Source organism: Eurytemora carolleeae, unplaced genomic scaffold, assembly GCF_000591075.1.
Source record: "Eurytemora carolleeae unplaced genomic scaffold, Eaff_2.0 scaffold865, whole genome shotgun sequence".
NCBI classification, from domain to species: Eukaryota; Metazoa; Arthropoda; class Copepoda; order Calanoida; family Temoridae; genus Eurytemora; species Eurytemora carolleeae.
In genome coordinates this window covers 65438-87045 of record NW_019396760.1, presented here as the reverse complement: position 1 = coordinate 87045, position 21608 = coordinate 65438, and the positions used below count along the sequence as shown (strand labels likewise).

General features: G+C 36.0%; 2 protein-coding genes and 1 long non-coding RNA gene across 4 annotated transcripts; 1 reads left to right on the top strand and 2 right to left on the bottom strand.

The window, feature by feature from the left end:
* Positions 1 to 799: 799 nt before the first annotated feature.
* Positions 800 to 21501, bottom strand: LOC111708320 (uncharacterized). Of its 2 annotated transcripts, XM_023481655.1 has the most exons (9): positions 20802 to 21501; positions 19898 to 19945; positions 19396 to 19500; positions 18929 to 18977; positions 18412 to 18491; positions 17729 to 17879; positions 17212 to 17321; positions 1962 to 2044; positions 800 to 1247 (listed from the first exon to the last, which is right to left on the bottom strand). In XM_023481655.1, the coding sequence occupies exons 1-9, from the start codon at positions 20871 to 20873 to the stop codon at positions 1115 to 1117; spliced, it is 831 nt and encodes a 276-aa protein (XP_023337423.1). In that variant the 5' UTR covers positions 20874 to 21501; the 3' UTR covers positions 800 to 1114. The 2 variants fall into 2 exon arrangements, with proteins under 2 accessions (XP_023337423.1, XP_023337424.1); XM_023481656.1 differs by lacking the exons at positions 800 to 1247; positions 1962 to 2044 and adding an exon at positions 15935 to 16777.
* Positions 2875 to 8074, bottom strand: LOC111708319 (uncharacterized). Its single transcript, XM_023481654.1, has 2 exons — positions 7646 to 8074; positions 2875 to 7454 (listed from the first exon to the last, which is right to left on the bottom strand). The coding sequence occupies exons 1-2, from the start codon at positions 8045 to 8047 to the stop codon at positions 6240 to 6242; spliced, it is 1617 nt and encodes a 538-aa protein (XP_023337422.1). The 5' UTR covers positions 8048 to 8074; the 3' UTR covers positions 2875 to 6239.
* Positions 8295 to 16101, top strand: LOC111708321 (uncharacterized). The gene is made up of 7 exons (XR_002766630.1): positions 8295 to 8382; positions 8941 to 9021; positions 10081 to 10216; positions 11092 to 12068; positions 13116 to 13196; positions 14757 to 14866; positions 16016 to 16101. It is a non-coding gene; the product is annotated as an uncharacterized LOC111708321 (long non-coding RNA).
* Positions 21502 to 21608: the final 107 nt, after the last annotated feature.

Sequence of the window (21608 nt, the reverse complement as noted above, 5' to 3'; positions counted from 1 at the left end):
AAGAATAATATATTTTACACAATAAATTAGATATATACATATAACATAAAACATATATCATAATTAGTCAGTTAAAATTTGCTACAATTTGAGCATAAATTCAAAAATATATTTTTTAATATCCACTGGAAGGGATAAATAAACTTGAGCAAACAAGACCATTTCTTTTTCAGTGAGTAAAATATAGAAGGCATTGTAGGTTTTTCTATCTTGTGCAAAATTACGATTTTAACAAATCCAGATGCGTCATGCAAGAGTAATATATTTAAATTTTAAAATCAGTTTCAACTTAAAATAATAATGATTCTTTGATGGTATTGGTAACCCTGAATAGTGTTTATGGCAACATGGCAATGTCTGATAGTACTGGAATTATTATTTAAACAATATTACCATAGCTTAACTAACAATAACAGATAAAACACTAGATGTCGTCTTTTCAAGAAAGTGGGAGTTTTTGAACCCTAAGACGAAAGCCCAAAGGAGTTCCGCGCAAAAAAGACAAAGCATGCGCTGCTTGCCCGGAATTCCTATGTGCTTCTGCCTCAGGGTCTTTGTGAACGTAAAACCCCTAAATCTTGAACAGACGAGATCTACGGCGAAAAATAAGCGCTTTTGACTGCTACTGATCTTACTTCTATCTGTTGCGTCTATAAGGAGAAAATTGTCAAAAACGACTACTACCGAAGATCGTAGCGTCCCCACAAATTCAGAAAGTTGCAACATTCAACTCATTCAACTCGTGTCGTAAGAAAAATAAATTTAATTACAAACAATTGTCATCGATCATTTTTCGACGCATTCGTATATAGTTGATATTTAATAATATTTTTAATTTTTCATGATCTGAGAGTTACTTTTGAAAACATTTATTCCAGTTTCGAGGATTTTAATAATGCAGACGACATTTTCATATTTTCCAGAAATGTTCGAAAATCCAGCGCCAGCGAAATATTAAAAAAAAATCAAAAAGCAGTGAGACTGGCTTTCTCAAGCCAGACCAGTGCAGCGCCATTTCTATTTCCTTCTTGTTTCCTGTTTAAAGTGATAAAAGCATAAAATATGTAAATTTTGATATTTGCTAAATGTTTTAAAATTTAAGGATAATATTAAATTATTTAGTTTCTGACAAGGATGCGAATTCCGCCAGGACAAAGTGATGATCTGAAGCATTACTCGGATAATGTATAAATTTCTCTAGTCTCCATCCCTTGAAGAACTCCTCGGATCCGAATACATAATCAACCCTGAAAATAGGGTTCTTCAATATTTTCATAAACCATCATGAAGGTTGAAACTTTTAAATTGTTAATCTTAATTTTGAGAAATATTTATTCAATAATTTCATACATTTTTAGTTGTATTTGATGAGATTGCCAACTTTTTTATATTTAATATAACTTTGAGAATAATTAGGACTCCCATCTATCAAAGTACTTTTTTTAGGTTTTCTTCTTTAAAATGATTTAAAAAATTAAAATATTAACTTTAAAATTTTATTCTAAAAGGAATCAAACGTTTTCTCGACACAATAAAAACCAGATCTATCAAATAGATTATCAAGTACAATAGGTGGCAACAGAGAAATGGACCAATTATACATGACGTCACAAGTATAAAAAGAACAAGGAAAACAACATTTGCTCCCATTAGTTGACATGTTTTTCAAGATTAAATAAAAAAGAGTAAAAACAGAAATTAAAGAACACAAAATTGCACTTATTACACTGTAAGATAAGCACTTTATTATCACTATTATCAATAATTTTTTGAGGAAACCCGTGGGTACCCGTGGGGAAACATAGGCTAAATATTAATTTTTTTTCTTTAAAAACAATTTTTTCTTCTTGCAAAATCAAAGTTTTTCTCTCAAAATTCGATTAAAAAAAATTGCACGGGCAACGCCAGGACTTTAGCTAGTATTAAATTAAATGTTCTCTCAAAACTTTCCCTCAATGTACCTTGTATCGAATTTACTGGTTCCTCTTGGTTCCGGGGAACCAAAGCTGGTCCAGCAGTCGGTAAACTTTAATCTTTCTAAATCCTAGAAACACACAAAATCTGAGGGCCGCCATGTTGCCCATGTGAGTTGCAGTTTTCACAAAAACATCTTCTGAGTAGTTTGAAAATACAATAAAGTTTATTCTTATTTTAAAAATCAAACAAGTTTAATTCCTTTAGATGAAATGTTTTACTGTGTGTTTCCTTTCTTCTCTTTTTCCCTAGCTAAAGATTAAGAAGTATTTAACCACTAACCAACCCTTCAACCCAGAGAATAGATAAGTATAGAGAGAAATTAAGTCATAATTAAAGTGTAAAACCGCCATTTTTTTGTACTGTTTCCATACTGCTGGTGTACTTAACACATTTGTGCTATATAACATTTTGGGCCCTGGAGCATCTTTTTATAGAAAAACTTTTCTTATTTCTTTAAATCAATTCTTTGACAACTTGTCATGCATTCCCGAGTTCATTTCAGCATAAGCTTTACTTTACTTCATTTCAGCACAAACTTTATAAAAATAAGAAATTGTAACGGATATGTCCAGGGATCATACTGTATTAGTGTGATGTACTGCATGTGATTTGTGAACATTTATATTGAATTCTAATTTCAGGCATAAAGAGACTGAACAAATTCATTACGAAGGATAATCTTATTTCCCCTCTATCCTATTCTCTGTTCTGTGTTCAAACCCTATATATAAAGAAGTAATTTCTGTTCTGTGTTCAAACCCTATTTATAAAGAAGTAATCTCATTTCTGTGTTCAAACCCAATATATAAAGAAGTAATCTCTGTTCTGTTGTTGTGATCTGAACAATCAAAGATAATCCTTACTTTGTCTTCTTGACGTAAATAAGTTCTAATTAAATAATCGTAAGTAGAGTTTTATTAACCTTATTATTATTAAGCACATGAGTAAATACTTTACTAATCACATTAATATTACTAGGCTGAAGAAGATGTCTGATCCCTTGGATGGGATTCCGAGAATCCCTTGATAAGATCGTCCAGATAATACCGGGCTTGATACAGGAGATAGAGGTCATCATCTAGAGCATCTAGGACACTCTTTACATGCTGGAGTAGATCAGCTCAGAGTCTATCCTTCTGAGCTATAGTGTTCCTCAGAAGCAACAGTTCCAGGTCCAGGGACCTCCTCAGGTCACATGCAGACTCCACGCTCTGAAGAGGACGGGAGAACCGTTCATACTCATCCTCGGAGCTGAGGCTAGTCTCATCCGTCTCTACGGATGGTTCATCCTCGTCCAGGTCCGGACACGGGGATTCACATCCCCCGTGCTCAGAGACAGACCGTTGTGGATCTCCTCCATCAGTATGTCGTACAACAGGAACATCAAACAGAGGAGGATCACCAGCATGCAGGGTACCGGCAAGAGCACCAGAGTCTCGGGCTGTAGGTTCCTCAGATATCTCCGACATCGAGAAATACGGCTCCTCGAAGTAGGCGGGGGAGAGGAGAGAGATGGGATTGATGGAATGAAGATGGAGTGAGCTTGGTTGGAGGGTGGAGTTACAGTTTGGGTAGAATGGAGTTGCATCAAGGATCGTCTGGTAGTACGCTACAGGATCCCTCTCAAGGTGTGAACCTAATGAAGATCTCCGTAGTACTGAGTAGAGTCGGGTGGATCTGAGAACGCGGGAATCCATACTCCGGCAGCATCATCCAGCCAGGGGAGCTAACATCTCTTATCTGATTTATATACTTTATTAATAAATCTTCAGAATACTTCATTATCCCCCATCAGACATCTAATTCAGTCTCGTCATTTTTATAGAGTTACCGAAGGCACTAGTTCCGTACTATCTTGTTCATCTGTATTTACAGTATGTTCAGGATGTCTTAGTGGAATGTCCTGTATTAGGTGATTCCTGAACTCCGTCAAGAGGAGAGTATTTAGCCTGATTGCGGTCTTCCATGTCACGCCTTTCCTCCTAGTTCTGATAGTTCCTATTATGGTAAGTATCAGTTTCCACGTTAGGTATATAAGTACGATGATACTTGCATAGTTTTCATATGTGGTTAAGGCAGCCATTATTTGTTCTTTCCAATTAAATATTTTCAAGGCATTCTGAGTAAGATTGTCTATGTCGAATATTCCTGGTCCAGTTGGTCTGTATGATCCACATGCTCCCGAAGAAGAACAGTATTGTGAGGTCATTGAATAACTTAAGGCTCTCATACTCCTTTGGGCTAGAAATAATTCATTATATGCTCTGATTTCCTTTCTGGTATACAGGAGACTGTCTGTTTCTTCAACGTGATCTAGTGAGTCTACGTGATAACCAAGTTGCTCTGGTTTAGACAGTTGAATCTGTACTAGCTGTATTTTTGGAGTGGCCTGGACCAATTGTCCTGTTGTTGATTGAAAAACGGGTGGAAACAATTCTGCGCAATCTATTTGATCCATTATAGGATTTGTGGTAATTAGCCTAGCTGTGTCTATATATACAGGTTCTTCACCCAGGTAGACAGGGAGGTGGTCTCGGTGACATTCTTGGTTTCTTTGGTAACCTGTGGTAGCTGTTACTAAAACCTCTTTACACTTTAGTTCCTGGATAATGTCGCCTCTGATTCTAATCAGGGCGTCCGGGTGTATTGGGCTACGTTCCATGTGTATGATATTTTCTGTCCCTAGTGCACATAGATGTTGTTGGATCTTTGTACTTTGCGATTGTAACAGGTGTTCAATCCGGTAGTTGATATATTCTTCTGATATTCTGATTTCCAAGTCTATGTCTACTCCTTCCGGGTGTAGGACTAATTTATCTATTAATTCTGGCTGGTTCTCTATGGGTTTGATTAGTTTCAATCTGGGGTAGTTGGAGGAATACAACATTATTCCGCATTCCTTGTCTTCTTCTTTGTTTATAGTTCTAATCAAAATTTTGTGTTGGTCGTTTATCATATACTCTGTGGATTGACCGTTATGTACCAGCCATGTACTGTTAACTAATATTGTTCGAATTTGAACTAGTTGGCATTCTTTGGGTTTTTCTAGAAGTATATATGTGGACATCCCTACTTTGCATCTTAAGGACTCCAGGCATTTTTTCTCTAGTTCGATATTATTTTGGGTATCCATTATTCCGCTCTTAGAGATTTGAATAGTGGTTTCTCTCATGGTAATTTGTACACTTAGTAATTCTAACATATTAGAGTGTTCCTCACCGTCAATTACAAATTTTGCACCGTCGCATTGGACATTATTTTCTGTTGCATATAAATGCCCATGTCTAATCATAGGTATCTGTATTTGTTGGTTAACTCCTATCCTATATGTTTTCCCTTTAAAAATGAAAGCTCTGCGGCGGTACATATCAGAACATTCTTCCGGTGACATTTCTTCTGGTTCTAATATTGTGGGAGGGCTCAGGAATTTCATATGTGAGTATGCACCACAGTAAAGGCTAAACTTAGATGTAAGTTTTTCACATCTTGTTGCCTTTATTTTCTGGAAATCTAAGTTTTGTACCAGGATAATCGTTTCCTCGTTTCTATCCCCCATCTTGTTTACATTATTCTCTATTTTTGGTGAACACCACTCTGATTTTTTATATGAATTTAGGCTAATTGGTTTCCTACAATCAAACGCCATAAATTGGAATGCAGCATTCTTTGTTGTCTGTGCGTTTATTATAGCCAAGTTAAATGTAAATGCCAAAGTGTATTTTAAATAAAATTTCATTTTCGGGCTGGATATCTTTTTATTTTTGGACAGCCCTAATTTAGTCAGAATTCTGCTTTTGAATATCCCTAGACATTGCACTGACACTTGTTTGTGTTGTGATAGGTCGGATACTATATCAACCACTATCCGGGAATCAGTCTAGTTAGATTTGTCGGCCGAGATTCTCCAAATACTAGATAATTGTTTCGGATTCTGATATTAAATAGGTAAAAAGTGCTTACTGATTAAATTCTTTATAACATTCTTTATGACTAAGGTTATATTAACATCTTTATTGGTTAAAAATTCATTTAAAGCATGATATTATTTAAATCGGCCCATGTTTATATATTCTACCATTATGAAATTACGAAATTTTTCTTATTTCCGCCATATTGTTTCTTTGTTATACTTTAAAATTTATTCGTTTTAGATTATAACTCTATCGATAAGAAATAACACAATATTTTTTTTTAAAAAATTATTTATTTGGGTTTATTAATTTTTTGTATACAAAATAAAAAAAATATATTTGACTACTCTTCTAGTAAGTAGTTTGATCTTCTCCGGCCGGGGTTTCTCCGTCATAATGAGGGTGTTCTGGATCGTATCCGTACTCCTGTGGTTCGGCCTCGTTTTCCAGTTCATAATTTGGTATGAACATGTTTTCGTCCGGAACATATGATTCCATGCCTCGAGGTGGTTTATTATAAGAAACTGGTGGGGGTGTAGCATTCTCTACTTCTTCGGCCCAATTGGATTCAGGTTGGGTTGTATTGAGGTTTACTGTCCTCACAAGTGTCATGATTGTTTTCATCAGGTTTTGGTTAAATTCTTCCTGTTTCACAGCCTGTTCTTTGATGGTTTTCCGGTTATCCTCTACCCCTTGGAGTACTTTTTCCACGACTCTTGTGATGTTGACTAGTGTGTTCTGCACTTTGTCGAGCTCGTCTCGTGTATAGTCAGTTATACCTTCTTCAACGTTTCTGAGCTTCTCATGGATTGTCGTCATTTCTTGTGCTGTGGCTGTTTTGATTTTATTTCCGACGAGCATGTTATGCCTCAAATCTTCTGTATCATCTTTTTGACTTTTCACAATTTCTACAATTTCATTGATTTTCTTGTTTAATCCAATAACGTTGTTGACGATGGTTAGAGTGTTCTGAGAGTTAATCTTTTCCTCTTTCTCCTTTTCTTTTTCCTGTTCGGTATTCTTTTTCGCTTCTTTCTTGATTTCTTGAGGTTTCGACAGATTTGCCGAGAGTTTGTCTATTTTCTTGGACATTTGTTCCATTGTGTTGATCATGGATCCTTCTTTCTTCCTTTTATCGTTACTTTCTACTGTCGATTTATCTTCGTTCGTTATTGTCCGCTTCTCCATCAGGTTTTTCATGGTTGAGGTTATAGAGGTTTCAGTTTTCTTGATATCCTCTTTTAGTTCCGTTAACATTGTAACTTGTTTCTGGAGTATCGGATTGGTCAGATTATGTCCTTCAGCGTAAGTTAGAGGCTGCTGTAATAGATAACGCAACAGCAACGGTGAAGGATAGTTTCCTGTCGTTCGGGTGGCGGGGAAGATCGGATCGACCAGGAATACTGATCTCCAGGATCCGTCTGCTGGTATTCCAAATCTCTTCCCAACAAAACTCAACCTTTGTGTTGGGGTTATCTTGACTTTCCCCATTGAGTAAACTAGTTGAGCTTTCTTAAAAATAGTGTTCCAGCTTTTGCTGGCTGCTTCTTGGAAGATCTCAAAACACTAAAACAAAAAATTTATAAATATTTTGTTAGGAAACTTTATATTTTCTTTTATTTATTTTTTCTTTTTTTTTAAAAGATAATTTCTTGTCTAAAGTTTTTTTATTTAATGTATCTATATTCTTTACTACTTTTTGGTAATTGTTATATAAAATATACAATTTTTGTTTATTTCTTTATTTGAAACTGTACCTGTAATTGTTTTGTTTCAGAATTCAGTCCTGTGGAAGGAAGTCCAGCGCGTACGACCGTAGCCATAACGGGCGCCATGGCCTCGAGGCTCTCAAGTGCTTGGCAAGCATGGGTGAGCCTCACCATATGGACTCTCTCGATATCCTTCAGATTCTTCAAGATCTCTTCGTCTGAAAGTTCCAAATAATCACTGGTCATGATATTATTCAGAGGACCTTTTACATCAACCTCCAGTTCAGCTGTGATTATACCCAGAAGAGAGTCAGCGGTTTTATCTGGGTTTCCGTAGTTTCGGAAATACTGCAAGATATCCAGAGCGATGTTGAATAATCCTGCTGCTTTGACCAGGTTGTGACCGGATCCTACTCCCTTCCAGTGGTCAGATAGATTTGCTACCGTCATGGAGTTGAGTGGTGCTATTAACAACTGCACTGCACTCTCCAACGCTTCAACAATGGGCCCGAGTTGGGTTCTAACATTACCAATGGTTAAGTTGGTTTCCGTTTGGATTTCAAGCTTTCTTCTCTTATCCTCTGGGTTCCTGTGTTCTGGAGCCCGTTCTCATTCTGCTCGGAGCTCCTGGGGGACCAGATGACTTATGCTGAACTCCCTTTGGGTCCGTTTCTCCACTGCATTCTCTAGAGAATGGGGCCTCTTAGTTCCTTGGTTTCCGGAGTAAGGCCCGTAATTGGATCCTCGGCCCATTTGGCGTCCTCTATCTCCGCCTCGGCCTCTAGGTAATCCTAGAAAACACAATATTTAGAAAATTCATAAAATTTTATTCTTATTTCTTATTTTTTTATTTTCTTTTATTTTCAAGTTTTTTTAGAGGAAATAGATAAAGAAAAAGGGGGGGGGGGGTTTTGACTCATATTATTATAAGTCTATGTTTTATCTATATAATACAATTACATACATTATATAATACAGATAATTGAGATTTTACATATATCTTAGGTTTTATTTCTTTCTCTTTAATGTTTGTGATAACTTTTCTTGGGCCACCATAAAAGCTTCACGTTGTTTCTCTTTTATATTCCGGGGAGGGGGGGGTGGTTTCTTGGTTCTAGTTATTCTTTGAATAGGGGTATTTATTTCTACATTTTCATCTCTCCGCTCGTCTGTTAATTCTACAGTGTGTTGGGGTGACAGGGGTTCCATTTTAACAAGGGTTTCCGTTTCATCCCTATCTATTGTATCTTCAGGGGGGGGTGCCATGTTTTCGTTTCCCCTCCCTGCTGGGAAAGGTATTACTATATCATCGTCACTATCCTCACTAATATCTGAATATCTAGGTGTTATTGTTCCCTCTTGGTTAATTGGTTCAACGACCTGTTCAGGGAATAAGACTTCTTCTTCTTCTAAGTCTTCTTCAGGTAAAAGATTTAAATTTACTTGTTCTTGTGTCACTGGAGAAAATTCGGGATTTATTTTTCTTAATTTTGTGATCAAGGTTGTAATTTCTCTGGGGTTTGTAGCCCAGTTGCCTATGGGGTAAATGATACACATGGACTCGGTTGGTTTTTGTAATACTCTGTATGGTCCAGTCCATCTCAGGGTTAATTTCTTAGACAAATTTAATATCCCTTTGGGTGAAAAATAATAGACTATATCTCCTGTAATTATGGGGTTCCTACTCCTTGGTGCCTTAACTTGGTTAGAGATAGGAATACTCAATCTCTCTTGTTGAACCATCCTAGAGTGTATTTTTTCCATTTTTATTGATAAACCTTTTATATAATTAGTCCATGGGTTAATCTGTCTTACGTTATCTTCGGGAAAATATACATCTAAAGGAATTCGTACATTCCTACCGTACAGGGCAAAGTAGGGACTCACCCCGGTGATTCTATTCCTAGCAATATTTATTTCAAATATAGCTGATATTAACTTATCAGTCCAAGAACCGGGGGTGGATGAGTCATCTGCCCTGAGTAACTGCCCTAAAGTACGATGTGATCTTTCAACTCTATTCCCTTGGGGTGAGTAGGTTGGGGTTTGGGTGAGTTTTATTCCCATTTGAGTACATGAATTTTGGAATAAGTTACTCATTAGACTGCTCCCTTGATCTGTATGTATGGTTTCTGGCATTCCATGTATAGATAAAAAACCGTCATCTAGGGCGGTGAGTATAGTATTCGCCTCTAGGTCTGGGATGGGTATGCCAGTTAAATATCTAGTAAACCCATCCTGTACTGTGAGTATATGTTTACAGATTTTTCCTTTAAATTTACTGGGGGTTAGAGGGCCCACTGTGTCTAGATATACTCTTTGCATTGGGTAACTTAATAATTCTTTATGAGCTTGTACATGTTGAGTATTTGGCGTTGTATTAAACTTTTGAATACATGAAGGGCAGTTATTTACCAATAATCTAACCTGTTCTATCATATTTGGAAAAAATGCCCTTTGACATAATTTTTCTTTTGTTTCAGTAATACCTCGGTGCCCGAGATGTGCAAGTTCTAGTGCACCCTGTTGGAGTCCACGGGGTATACATACTCGGGATACTTCTAATTCTTTGCTATCTTTTGGTCTACGTATGTACAGTAACTCATCTTGTACATAAAGGTATGGGAAATATTTTAAATATACATTTGTCCCTGGGGGAAGGTTTTTTCTCTCTTCCCATGAAGGGGGTTTTCCTTCTTTAACATAATCTACTACCTTTTGTAAGGGATAGTCTTTACAAGTTTCTAACTTCCATTCTTCTCTAGTCCTATATCTTACTATCTCACTTAAATCTGGTTTGTTTATTAGCTTTTCTTGTGAGTTTATTTCTGGATTTATTGTATATACATCATCAATTTCAGGATATACTAAATAATTATCTTCATGTTCTTGATCTTCTCTGTCACTGGCTATAATTGTCCTAGACAGGGCGTCGGCCGCCAAGTTTTGTTTGCCTGGCCTGTGTATAATCTCAAACTCAAAGCTAGAAAGATAAACTAACCATCTTGCCCAGATTCCTCGGGCTTCTTTTAAACCTTGTATGAACGTAATAGCTGAAGAATCTGTCCTGATTATGAACTTCTTTGCCCTTAATATGTGTTCAAATTTTCTTAATCCTAATATGACAGCCAATAATTCGCCTTTGTGGGCAGGATATTTACTTTGTGCAGAATCAAGGGATTTGGAGAAACACGCAATTAGGCGTTCATTCTTATCCTGTACTTGCACTAATCTACCCCCTGCTGCAACACCAGAAAAGTCTGTATCTAATATAAATGGGTTTTCTGAATTATATTGGGGGTATGCCCTAATAGGTTTCTTTAAAAATAATTGTTTTAATTCATCTATCTTTCCTTTCTCTTCTTCTGTCAACTTAATTTCCTTCTCATTTCTATATTTATTGAGACAGGCCACAGTTTTTGCATATTCGGGAATAAATCCTCTGTAATATGAACAGAATCCTAAGAATGAAATTAATGCTTTTCCTGTTTCAGGGGTTGGCCAGTTCCGGATTTTTTCAACATAAGAGTCAACCATTTCTACTCCTTGATTGGACACCTGGTGGCCAAGATAATCAACTTTGGCCCTAAAAAGATGACATTTAGCTAAATTTACTTTCATGCCTACAATGGCGTGTACTTGGAGCACACTTTCTAAATGGACCATGTGTTCCTCAATATTATTACTGAACACAAGTATATCATCCAGATATGCTATCGCATATCCGGGGGGTAATCGGTTTAGAGCTTGTTGTACTAGCCTACAATAAACAGAGGGTGAATTAGAGAGGCCAAAGGCCATGCGCTTATAGCGGTATGTCCCAAAGGGGCTAATAAAGGTTGTATAATCTCTAGATTCGGGGCTTATAACAAGTGAATGAAATGCACCTGCACTATCTAAACTAGAGAAAATATTTGCTCCAGAGAGTTTATGTAAATTCGACTCTATATTAGGAAGCGGAAAAACGTCCTTTTGTGTGGCTTTATTTAAAAATCTGTAGTCACAAGCCCATCGTAGCTTGGTAGAGTTTTTCTTCTTACAAGGGACAAGGGCACTAGCCCATTGGGACACGCTTGGTTCAATAATTCCTGCTGATAGCCATTCTTTGAGTTGTTGCTCTAAGTCTTTTTCTTGAAAGGGGTTTAAAGGTCTACATTTTGCCCTAACTGGCTGGGTTCCAGGCTTAAGTGTTATGTGAAATTGTAATTCATCTGATTTACCAAAGTCTTCTGGACCTACTGAGACTGCATCAAAATGACGCATAAATATGTCAATTACCTTCTCTTGTCCTTCTTTATTGACAACCATGTCTTTAACTGAGAGTTGTTTCCTTAAAAATTCTCTTCTCTCTTCTATTTCTTTAACTGATAATTCTTTTTCAGGACGGTGATCTATAGAGTTAATCTCTGTTCTAATTTGTTCCTTGCTGTGTCCGGGGTATATTTTTCCTAATCGGACACGAGACGGGACGGTAAGCATTTTATCCCCCATGTTTAATATAGGGATGATACATTCGTTATTATTTATATTAAATATTCCTTGCATGGGTAACAAATTATTGTTGTTTAAGAATGCAGATGTTTCTTTGTTTTTAAAATAACCAGTGTTTGAGTTAAGTTTAGTTTTTACTTTTACATGATATACAGAGTTTGCTGGGATTTTTACTTTCTTTTTAGTTTGTACAGAAAATCCGCTATCTGTAATTTCTACATATTTTACTTTATGCTGGTTCTGTAATTCGTTTCTTTTCTCTTTATCTTTTCTCATTACAGATTCAAACCTCTTATCAGTGGAATTTCTAATTAATGAAACATTTTTGTTTACTAATTCTACTTTTTCACCCTTAATTTCAAGCGTAACTTTCTTGCCCTCGAAATCGAGCTTAGCGCTATTGCATCTCAAGAAATGTTCTCCTAAATTTATGTCGTGAGATAAATTATCTATCACGATTGGTTTTATTAGAACTGGATCCTTTAATCCTTCTAGAATTAGAGAAAATGGGTCGGCTTGACCTAGTACATGCACATTTTGTCCAGATACTGCTGTACCTGCTTTCTTTGCGCATGGTTTAAAAGGGATTTTAAGCGCTTTGGCAAGTCTTCCACTGATAATATCTCCAAACAAATTCCCTGAGTCCACAAGTGCTTTTATAAAGCTTGTGGATCCGGGGATCATGGAGCGTACATAACCTAGTGGTAAATGACAACTTTTAATTCCATGATTGTTTGGAGATTCCGAAGCATTTATAAAAAATTATAAATATTATCCTCGGGTTCGTTATCCAGGCTGGCTAGTTCCCTGGGAATATTTGTTTCCATTTCCACAAATGTGTTTATTTTGCTTGCGTTTTGATCTTTCATAACTGCGATCAATTCGGAGAATTGTGAAGTCAAGGATGCAATTTGGTTTCCTTGTTCTTCAACAATTTCATGGATGCGACGCTGAGGTCTGCGTTTTTGGAATTTTCCATTCCTTGGTTTGCCCTGATAACTACGCCGATTAATATAATCTATTTCAGGATCATCTTCCTCATCTGAGGTGTCCGTTGATAGATCATCAATCTTTGGGTCTACTGCGTCGACCTTGTTAACTTTGCCAGGTAACATATTTCTAGGACAATTTCTGCTGAAATGTCCGGGGCTGTCGCAATTATAACAAATATCTTTTTCCGTTGCCTGCCTCGGAGTAAAAGTTTTGTTTCCATTTCTTTTGAAATTATTGTATTTTTGGAATTTTTGGAATTTTCTGAATTCATTGATTTCATCAACTTCTTCATTTCCATCTTCATTTATGGCGTTTACTTCGAAACGCGATTTCTCTTTGCCATTTACATAAGAGTAAGACATCATGCGGATGTCAGTTCCAGATACGTCGGAGGCGTCTAATTCGCCTGCAATCGCTTTGCTTTGGATATTTTCCACTGATATTTGCACAATTCTTCGAAGTGCGTCGAAGCTTTCTATGCGGTTTCCATTCAAATGTTGTATGGATATAAAATCGCGGATTTTAGTCCTAAGCAATTCATTTTGCAAGCCTCTAATGCTTTCTTCTATAAAGTCTTTGAATATGCGCGTTTTTCCGTCAGGGAATGATCGGACAAACAAGTTGAACTTGTCACGCAGATACAAGTCGTAGATCTCAGAAGCTTTCTGAGACCTTTCCTTGTACTGCGTGTATATCAAGTCTGCTGCAGATGCAGGTTCTAACCTTTCATGTACTGCTTTAACATAATCGCGCTTGCTCATTGTAAGATAGGGTTGAAGGCTGGGTTCCATATCGGATACCATGTATGAGCATGGAGCTCGGAAAGATTGGTACAAAGTGTTCTTAAAACAAATATCACTAACTTTTAGTGTTCTTGCAAAGCCTCCTATCTTTAAAATATAGTCTTCAAAATTCTCTTTACCGTCGTAATTCCAATGGTTCTTCATGAAGCAAATTTCTTCATTGCTAGGAGAGTAAGTTGAGCCATTAGCAGCTTCATCCAGGATACTATATTTCCCTTCTTTTGAAGCTAAATCAATTGGATCGGGGTTTATAACCCTGTCAAACCCAAGTTGGGAAGGGGGGGGCGTAGTGGCCCCTAATATAGGACGCCTGTCCTCCCCTGCGCTAACTCTATAATTGGGATGACCATTCCCTGCTGCATAGTGTTGTGCTACCGCTTCGGTAATGCGCGTGGTCAAAACGTCAGATTGAGTAGGGCGTGTATTCGCGGTTATCCTACTCTGAGTATTAGTAGAGGTTAGGGTTGTAACAACCACATTCCTCGAGGTGGTCCGGGGGGGCAATCCCCCCGGGTTCTCACCTCCTGCTGCCCCGTGTTCATTGGGGTCTGTCATATTTTCAATTCGAATTAATTATCTTCGAAATCGAAATTAGATTAAGTTCACTCGCTCTTTTCTTCGAATTAATTATCTTCGAATTAAGGCTAATTTTTCTAAATTTGAATTAATTATCTTCAAATATAGAATAGATTAAATTGTCTACCCTTCTTTAATTGAATTAGTTATCTTCAATTTTAAGGTTAGGTTTGCACTTATTGACCAGATATTTAGTCAATTTGTTTTGTTTTAGAACTATTGATTGATTTAATTTATATTAATAGTTCAGGAAAGTTAAAATTAAAATAAAAAGAATAAATTATTCTTTATTGTAGGCTGATGGTCTGGGTTCGGAAAACTGAAACATAAGATAATTTAGAGAAAAGAAACGGAGCTGTTCTCTTTCTAGTAACTCTTTAGTGTTCTCTTCCTAGTAACTCTTTAGGTAATTGATAAATCTAAGTATTAGTAGTATGTATATATATATGTATATATAAGTAGAGTATAGGTTTATATAAAGGGGGGGGGGGGGGGTTAATATGAATTATTTATTACCTCTAAATGACATCCTTGTTTGATTGAACTGTCTTATTGAAGGGTTTGCTCTCGACTGGTTCATTTTCAAACGTTTCGTTGTGTCGATAATTTTGACGCGGTAAAATATATCCCTCCCGCCGAGTTTATTGTGTTGCAAAAGTTTGTATGCCGCGACATGTGTAGCGTTTATGCATTGGAATGTGTGAGAATCAAGACGAGTGTTTGCTTTCTAGCATATATAAAAGGGGGGGGGGGTTGATTCCACGAAATTCATGAGAATGTTCGTTAATTTGGCTTTTCATGCATTCCTTAAATTTGTATTCTCATAATGCAATTCAGCACATGGGGTTTTGGAATGAGTCATTTTATAATGCCTTAGATCAAGCAGAATTGGTTAAATACGTTAAGTTTAAACTGTTTTTTTTTTTTATTAATTTTTCAGCAATTTTCATTATTTCTGCAATATCAATTTTCTTGGTTATTTCGGAATTTTTTATAAATATTTGCTACGTTAGCTGTTTTTATGCTTTGTGCGTTGTAATATTTAAAAGGTTTTCTAAGTTTGAATTAATTATCTTCAAATATAGAAATCTTGGTCCTTTATGCTTTTTATGCCATAATATTTAAAAGGTTATCTAAGTTTGAATTAATTATCTTCAAATATAGAATTTTTTGGCTGCTTTTATGCTTTTTATGCCATAACATTTAAAACGTTCTTCTTTTTGGTATTCATCCCCCAACATTTTTAATGTTAAGAGTATAAAATATTTTGACAAATTTTATTTGTGCTTTTAAATAAGGTTCTACTTATGGTATTTGCTACTTGAGCGTAGGTGAATCAGAGTTCAATAATGTAAACTAGATATATACAAAACTTATTGTATCTGATAATAAACGACTGCGCCACATGTTGTGATCTGAACAATCAAAGATAATCCTTACTTTGTCTTCTTGACGTAAATAAGTTCTAATTAAATAATCGTAAGTAGAGTTTTATTAACCTTATTATTATTAAGCACATGAGTAAATACTTTACTAATCACATTAATATTACTAGGCTGAAGAAGATGTCTGATCCCTTGGATGGGATTCCGAGAATCCCTTGATAAGATCGTCCAGATAATACCGGGCTTGATACAGGAGATAGAGGTCATCATCTAGAGCATCTAGGACACTCTTTACATGCTGGAGTAGATCAGCTCGGAGTCTATCCTTCTGAGCTATAGTGTTCCTCAGAAGCAACAGTTCCAGGTCCAGGGACCTCCTCAGGTCACATGCAGACTCCACGCTCTGAAGAGGACGGGAGAACCGTTCATACTCATCCTCGGAGCTGAGGCTAGTCTCATCCGTCTCTACGGATGGTTCATCCTCGTCCAGGTCCGGACACGGGGATTCACATCCCCCGTGCTCAGAGACAGACCGTTGTGGATCTCCTCCATCAGTATGTCGTACAACAGGAACATCAAACAGAGGAGGATCACCAGCATGCAGGGTACCGGCAAGAGCACCAGAGTCTCGGGCTGTAGGTTCCTCAGATATCTCCGACATCGAGAAATACGGCTCCTCGAAGTAGGCGGGGGAGAGGAGAGAGATGGGATTGATGGAATGAAGATGGAGTGAGCTTGGTTGGAGGGTGGAGTTACAGTTTGGGTAGAATGGAGTTGCATCAAGGATCGTCTGGTAGTACGCTACAGGATCCCTCTCAAGGTGTGAACCTAATGAAGATCTCCGTAGTACTGAGTAGAGTCGGGTGGATCTGAGAACGCGGGAATCCATACTCCGGCAGCATCATCCAGCCAGGGGAGCTAACATCTCTTATCTGATTTATATACTTTATTAATAAATCTTCAGAATACTTCACTGTGTTCAAACCCTATAGATAAAGAAGTAATCTCTGTCCTGTGTTCAAACACTATATATAAAGAAGTAATCTCTGTTCTGTGTTCAAACCCTATAGATAAAGAAGTAATCTCTGTTCTGTGTTCAAACCCTATAGATAAAGAAGTAATCTCTGTTCTGTGTTCAAACCCTATATATAAAGAAGTAATCTCATTTCTGTGTTCAAACCCAATATATAAAGAAGTAATCTCTGTTCTGTGTTCAAACCCTATAGATAAAGAAGTAATCTCTGTTCTGTGTTCAAACCCTATATATAAAGAAGTAATCTCTGTTCTGTGTTCAAACCCTATATATAAAGAAGTAATCTCTGTTTATCTGTTTGTTTGTTTAAATGCCCGATCATTTTATATTAACCTGTATAACTCTATGACAGGGAGGTTGTCGGCCATTTTCTATTCTTTGTTTGACAATGTTACTCCATTCATCTTTGGTATAATCTTTAGGGTTTAAAGTGTTGAAATCTCCTAAACAAGATGGAAGAATAAAACAAAGATCGATTTTTTTAGGAGTTTCTTAAAAAGTCCCCTGCCTCCTCTTAAAAATTTGTTTACCATTAAATAAGTTTTCCCTGTGATATTGAAAAATAGGGTGAATTTTTTTAATGGTAAAATAAATGAATTGCTGAATTGCGGCCCCGGCCCTTAGGGAGGATAATTCCAAGGAAGAAATTTTATATTTTAATTGGAGAAAAAATCATGTAAGTGGTAGAAAAAAACTTTTGGGTAAACATATCAAGAAGAAGAAAAATTGAAAAATAACCCCCCCCCCCCTTATTAAGTAAGACATCCAATTTTAGATTTTTTACTAATGTCTTACATCATTTCCTAAATTCTAAAAAAATGATTTTTTACAATCGGATGTGTGGGTTTACCGATCCAAAGCTGAGAGGACTGTGATGTGAAGACAGGATTAAGATCTGCAAATATTCTCTGAACCTCCTCCACCCTTAGGTTAGAGTACTTCGGAGATAGATGGATACAGGATAAGTAGAACAGGACATCAGACTCAGCACAACGTTTAACCTAAAATAATAATTGAGTTTTTGCCACAAACTCTGATTATCTAATTCCTGTAACTTTGCAACCCGTTTTCCTAAACCTTCGATATTTCAAACTATTAATTATGTTCGATCAAATAGTCTAAGTTTGAAATATCAAAGTTTTAGATCATCAGGTTGCAAAGATATAGGGGTTAAAAAATGCGAGTTAGTCGCAATAACTTAATTCCTTTGGAAATGATTTTTTTACTAAAAAAAGTTGTCAAAAATAACACAAATTAAAAATAATAATTCTTAAAGCGGTAAAGTGTGGGTTTTTCGTACAGGGGAAGATATGAATTACAAAATTTAAACCGCGACACTGAACCGCCAAAAAACGTTTCCAATTGAGCGCCGCCGGCTCAATCTCGAGACACTGAATACAATGTTATGTGGAACCAACCATGTTTGAACCCCGCCTCATATTATTTGAGAAGCGACTCCAAATTCTTTTAATTTGGCCTCAGTTTTCTTTATTTACTTAAGAGAATTTTAATCCTTAATTAAAATTAACTGACCTTAACAGCTGTATATCTAGGCCGGTCATAATGATATCCACATTCATGTGCTGGGCTCAGTAAACAATGATATTTTCCTCCTGAAAACCAGGTATCAATCAAGCAATCAAACCGTCAATAAATCAATCAATCAATCAATCAACCAATCTATCAATCAATCAATCTTAGTTTAAGGGACGCGCTGCTTCTCAAATTTTAAACTAAAAGTTAACTAACCAATCAAGATTGAAACATGGTATTAAATATGATGATATATAATATTTCATTGGTTTACAAAAAAAGTGTGTTTCAAGAAAAAGTGTTTTGGTTGAAAACTTGGCCACTTTGGAGCTAAAATGTCATTTGAAGTAGTTTTATAAAACAATTCCTGGCCCCCTTCTTTACCTTTTGTACCATTCTAGCCGACAAGGGTTTAAATTAAGATCATTTCTTGGCCGAGCGCTGCGGCAGGAAAGTAGGGGGTGGGGAGAATAAATTCAATTCTTAAACATCATCACATTGTTTTAACTGTTCTCACCTTTTTGTGTCAAGTCATCATTTTGCCCAACCTCTTCCAGAACTAAATTCTGATATTTTTGGTTGATTTAATTGATTTAATTGAGTCTAGTGGAGGGGTGTATATTTTTGGTTGATTTAATTATCATAACATTGAGTCTAGTGGAGGGGTGTATATTTTTGGTTGATTTAATTATTATAACATTGAGTATAGTGGAGGGGTGTATATTTTAGGTTGATTTAATTATTATAACATTGAGTCTAGTGGAGGGGTGTATATTTTAGGTTGATTTAATTATTATAACATTAAGTCTAGTGGAGGGGTGTATATTTTTTCTTCCACAACAAACTAAGAATGAAACAAAAATGGAAAATGGAAGAAAACAGGCCGAAAAAAATACTGACAAATAACAAATTTTTCGGCTTCTGTGATTTTCTATCAAGAGCAAAGATTTCGACTAGTTTGTAAAATAAATCGGTAAAAAATTCCTGTTTAGCAAGTACTGCACATCCTCCCCACGAAACCACGTGAACAAAATTGGTAGAATTAGAGAACTCAGCCAGATTATTCTTTTCACCGTAGGATTCAACCTCCTTATAGATAAACAGATAAACAGATAAACAGATAAACAGATAAACAGATAAACAGATAAACAGATACACACGGACAGACAAACAGACAGGCAAAGTATATATAACTAGGCTTTAAGGGCGCTTCGTGCCCATGTTCTATTTCAATTATGAAAATGTTACTGTAGAACAAAACAAAAGAAAAGTTCGCGGATTTCATGAATTTTTTTTTTGATTTTCAAAGTTTTTTAATTCTTAATTTTTTAATTCTTTCCTGGGGCCACGTGAGGACCCAAACAAAATTTGGGCCCGATCGGTTCAGCCGTTTTGACCTTTATTGGATGTAAACGGACAGACAGACAGAGAAGCAAAGTATATGTATATATAGAAGAAGATTATACCTGAAGTATCTAACGTTTACCTGCATACAAAGAATATCTGGATCATGTTTTAAAATCACTTCTTTTACCTGAAATGAAATTGTATTTGAATTAAATTAAGGATTTTTTCTTCCTAAAGACACCTTTAGACTGAACACCCCACCTAACAAAAAAAACTTTATACATCGTAAATTTTCTTTGCTAGGCATTAGGTTGAGTTGAGGAGAAAGAGGTAAATAGTTATTATTAAGAAAAAAAATGATGCCACAGAGACGTAGAGACAGATATGGTCACTTAGACAGTGTTAAGAATATTCAAGAAATATCTTCAGGAGATGATCATCGTGCCTAAGATCGTTTTTTTGGGAAAAAATATTGCTAAGTTTAATCAAAGCAAACTTTAACAGAAGACATTTTTTCAATCTTGGAAGTTCAAAGTTTAGAAAAAAAAACTTTTAGGAAAATAATTTTTTGTGAAACCTCTTCAGCAATAACTAAAACGTGCCAAAGCGATGTCCAAAGAAATCGAGTCTTTACCACTAACTCACCACTATCTAATCCAACGAGGTTATAGTGTATAGAGTGCTGATGTACGCTAATCCTTTACAAATTGTATAGGCCATCAACAATAACAAGAGCGTACTGCATATTTGTTTATTATAAGGAGTTTCTGGCCTAACCCATAGTATATCAATATTAGAACAGTTGTAAGTGTACAGTACAGCTAACTGAGCACACAGGTAGAGAACTATCATCCCCTCTGATCTAATCCCTATCTCTTTGAGAACTGATGGTATAAACCTTTTATAACAGACTTTACAATTGAAATATCCAAGGACTACGACATTGGGTGCAAATATATGATTAGAAAATCAGAGTTCGTGCTCCTTTACTGAGAACTGAGTCAGGACTTTTTTTGAAACACTCTTAATTTTTAATCCCTCACCCTGTCTAGGTTTTCAATATGATCCTTATCCACCCAGCCGTGTACATTGTAGGTTCCGATTTTTAATCGCATCTGAAAAAGAAATATATTTTTAATCAAATCCTTTTCAACAAATTGTTCTACAGGCGGCAAATATCAAAATATTCCTAGAATAGATATACACCATACAACTTCAGCAAATGGTTGGTAAGCGTCTTTTCGAACTTAAAATATAATTGTGAACACGAAAATTACTTCAATGATTCTTGAACATTAACAATTCCTCAACAGTACTATTGAAAATTCTGTGTAATAACTATATTTATTTACCATCAGCAAGGATTTACCAGGAAGATCGGCCAACTTTATCGGGAATTAAGTTTTTGAGATTTTTTATTAACTTATGATTCTACACAAGACCTAATAAGTCATCATCAACCAACATTAAATCTTGTTTAAACCTAAATATTTACGAAAGCCAAATAAAGCCGCCTTATAGATTTCACCTTAACCAACTTTTAATTTAGCCTTGCGTTAAAATCTTGCAAATCTCTCCAATGGGAATTATGTTCTTGAACAATTATTGACCCCTCCCCCCTTTAGGAGAACATTATTTCTTTATATGTGTTTTGTCCCCTGAATCCAATTTTTTTGACTTAAAGACTCAAAAAGAGTCAAAATTAATGACTAAAAACTAAAAAACTAGATTTTTAACTTTTCACACATTATAGTTTATTAAGACAGATAATTTTCCTGTTTTGCACTAGGGTTTCTTTCCCTTAAGCATGCTATTGAGAAGCTATTCTGAAAATAAGTAACAAAAAATTC